The sequence below is a fragment of the Sinocyclocheilus anshuiensis genome, unplaced genomic scaffold (genome assembly GCF_001515605.1).
Source record: "Sinocyclocheilus anshuiensis isolate Anshui unplaced genomic scaffold, SAMN03320099.WGS_v1.1 scaffold476, whole genome shotgun sequence".
NCBI classification, from domain to species: domain Eukaryota; kingdom Metazoa; phylum Chordata; class Actinopteri; order Cypriniformes; family Cyprinidae; genus Sinocyclocheilus; species Sinocyclocheilus anshuiensis.
The window spans coordinates 2,104,937-2,108,922 of record NW_015554139.1 but is presented as its reverse complement, the minus strand read 5'-3'; the positions used below and the strand labels follow the sequence as shown (position 1 = coordinate 2,108,922).

At 35.4% G+C, this 3,986-nt stretch overlaps 1 protein-coding gene across 1 annotated transcript in view; it reads right to left on the bottom strand.

Annotated features, from left to right (window-relative positions):
* adgrl1a (adhesion G protein-coupled receptor L1a) overlaps positions 1–3,986 on the bottom strand; it is a 100,273-nt gene that overhangs the window by 65,540 nt on the left and 30,747 nt on the right. The window contains exon 3 of the mRNA XM_016463130.1: positions 39–145. Coding sequence (XP_016318616.1) covers positions 39–145 — 107 coding nt within the window. The remainder of the gene's footprint in view (positions 1–38; positions 146–3,986) is intronic.

Genomic DNA, 3,986 nt, shown 5'->3' with positions numbered 1-3,986 from the left:
TGGGGCTGTTGGGATGGAGTGTCTGTGACGTTACTCACTGTATGGTACACATTCATACTGGATCTCCAGGTACTCTGGACAGGGTGGACAGGGGTCAGGAAAAACATCAGACCCAGCCACCACCACACATTGAGTGCGATTATTAAGATGTGTGGAGAGAGAGAGAGAGAGAGAGAGAGAGAGAGAGAGAGAGAGGTGTTTAATAAAAAGTCAGTGATCATTCCATCAGTCAACTGAAGGATCTAGTTTTTACATTTTCTCAAGTGAATGGGCTGTTATGTATGGAAGCCAGTTTCTTTCACTGAATAAAAATGTATAAAGGTAATTGCAACTTTTGTTTCTTGCAATTTTGACTTTATACAATTATATATATATATATATATACATACAGTGCCGCTTGAAAGTTTGTGAACCCTTTAGAATTTTCTACATTTCTGCATAAATATGACGCAAAACTAAACAAAATTTCACACAAGTCCTGAAAGTAGACAAAGAGAACCCAATCAAACAAGTGAGACAAAAATATGTTCTTTGTCATTTATTTATTCAGGAAAATGATACAATATTACATATATGTGAGTGGCAAAAGTATGTGAATCTCTAGGATTGGCAGTTAATTTGAAGGTGAAATTAGAGATAATATAATATAATATACTATAGATTGAAGACAATAAACTGAGATTATAATGCGTGTCAGTATTCTATTATCTATTCAATAATTTAGACAAACTTTTTATAGTTATTTTTACATCCCTAAAACAAACAAACAACACACACACACTTTTAACTGCTGTATTTTGAGTTTGCACACTACACCTGCGGTGGGTGTGTAGCTGTACATGTGTCACAGGTTCGTTACTGTGCTGTGCAAATCATCTGTTATTTCCATCAACATATCAAGTCACTTTTCTATAAAACACTGAGTTTTTTTTCCTCATGTATTTCTGTTTGTGTTGCCTCCTACTGAGGCCTTTTGTATCGCAGCTGTTCACTGTGTCTCATTTTGAAGGCTGTGCCCTCCTGAGGTCACACTGTCGCCTGCATATATCATTAAAGCTGTCTCATTTCAGAAAAGTAACCAATACATTACAAAGTAAGAAAGAAATTACAATAATTTACACCTTACTAGGAATAACTGGCAATTTTATAATGGTTACTTTTCTGAAACAGCCTAAGCGGCTGAAAAATGCGACCTCCAGAGTGCAAAGCCTTCAAAATTAAACTTTAATTTTAATGTTGAAGTTTTGTTGAGGACTGATTTTTCTCTTGTTAACCGCATTCATCGGTTCTAACGCTGTAGCAGTTGATCCGAACACTGGAAAATTTACTGAGAAGCTGACAGTAAAGACATTTATAATGTTACAAAAGGTCTATGTCGCAAATTAATTCTGATATTTTGATATTTCTGTTCATCAAGGAATCCCGAAAACAAATGTATTACGGATTCCACAAAAATATTAAGCAGCACAATTGCTTTCAACAATGTTTCTTGTGCAGCAAATCAGCATATTAGAATGATATCTGAAGGATCATGTGACACTGAAGACTGGAGTAATGATGCTGAAAATTCTGCTTTGTATCACAGGAATAGGTTAAATTTAAAATGTAAAAATATATTTAAATAGATAACAGTTATTTTAAATTGCAACAATATTTCACAAAATTAATGCAGCCTTGGTAAGCGTAAGATATTTAAAATCATAACATTAAAAAAATTCCCCAAAACATTTGAACAGTACTGTATAACAAAACAAATATTTATTTTACATAATATTTACTAAAATAATACACATTTACTTATGCTTACATAGTAACTTCTACTTAATTATGTTCTGTAATCCTATTATAGAATTATATTTTAAAAATATAATTTAATAAAATGTAAATTAATGATATCACAATATAAATAAATAATAAATAAATAAATAAATAAACAAATTAAAATGGAACATAAACAAGGTAAGGACATTTTACTAAATAAAACCCACATCACACTAATTATACAAAGAGAAGATACTTTATTATTATGACATAGCAACCAATTAGAAACAGTTTAGAAGGGTTTAATATCTAGGATTTAAAGTCGCTAACTTGTGAGCATCCAGTGAAAGAAGCAATGTCTTGACCGTTTCGCATTCATAAGGACCGAGAACATTAGTACATCAGAGATGCTTTTTTTAATGCATACAATTCACACTTCAGGGGATCAAATGACTTGAAGTTTACAAGGTTTGTGGAATTAAGTGTTTTGTAGCATGATACTAGGTGATTGTACACTGGTGAATTCTCTGTCTTTGTCTACAAATCTCCAAGTAATATCAAACTCTCCTCAAAAATACACATGACTTGAATTGTTATTCATGCTTGTAGCAATTTCAATTGGTGTGGCACAGACTGCATGTCGAAAATGAAACACTCAGGGTTAGGGGTTTGTCAAATTTGTAGTCCTAAGTATGAGTCTTGGCAAGCACGGTAATAATTTCTCACTCGGCATGATCATGTGACAGATAGTGTCAGTCGGAGGGGTGCGGAGGCAGCAGACTATTCCTCCAGCTCAAACCTACTTACAGCTATTGCCTCTGACTAAAGCAGATAAATGTATGAATGCAGGGCTGTTATCGATATAAAATGAAAACACAGATCTAGCATGGTAAAGATTTATTCTGCCTCAAACAGATGCAGAGACACTTCTCTTTTCAAATCCCTCTTTCCATATATCCCCTCATCATCTCTCTACTAGTGTAGCGTCACTCCCAGTCCAATCCCTCTATCAATCTACTCATCCCTCCCACATGCCTCCTCGGTTCCTTCTTTTTCTCTCTCTCTTTCTCTATTACAAGGCTGATGGATAGCTAGAAGGAGGAATCATTGATCTCGTCTCAGAGGAAGCAAATAGTGAGCACAGACAGGGACTGGAACTGCAGGCGGGGTACACACACACACACACACACACACACACACACAATGGTTATACACATTATTCAAACACAAACACTAAACAATCACTTAACCACTCAACCGTATCAATACACTCTGAAATACACAGTGCATGCAAAACAAAACAGTAACATGAACAGTCTTTCACTCCTATGCAGTGTTAATGTTGAAAAAAAAAACCTCTGGAAACCATAATGAAGACAAGACCAAAAATGTGCATCATGATGATAATCAGAAAGGTTTTAATTAAAACGTATTGTTGTTGACAATACACACTTACTGTTTAAAGGTTTGGGGTCAGTAGGATTTTTTAATGTAAGTGTCTTATGCTCACCAAGGCTGCATTTATTTGATAAAAAATACACTGAAAACACCAACATTATGAAATATTGTTTTTCTTTATGGAGCATCAGTGAGCATTTGAACCTTTTGTAATAGTTGTGTATGAGTCGCTCAGCTGTCCTCAGTGTGAAAAGATGGATCTCAAAATCATACAGTCATTGTTGGAAAGTAGGGATGCACCGATACTGGTCTCCTGTACTCATACTCGTATTCGTTAAAATGCCCCGATACCAAACGCCAATACCACACAGCATGTGATAAGCGCCATATTCAAACAAAGAAACACCAACAACAGAACAACAGAATGGAGTTAAGGATGTATACTACGAAGTATATGTATGCAATGAATATAACGTTAAACATTCAGTATTAACGCCTGTATAGCTGATGTGCGTGAGCTGATAAACAAAGCACACTGAGTGGATTGAACGCGCGGCGGCGCAGATGTGCGAGCTTGTCGAGTGACTATACCTTTCTCACAGACATCACTGGAAAGTTTGTAGTTCGGTCGGATACGTCAAAAACAAGCAAGTAAAACAATGCACAAGTTACTTAAAGGGGTGGTTGACTGTTTTTTTTATAGGCTTGATTGTGTTTATGGGGGGCAGTCTAACATGTGTTAATGCTTAGTTTGTTAAAAAACGCATTATTTTTCACATAATTTACCTTTATTCCACACCTCTCTGTCCCTTCTCCTCTGAACGCAC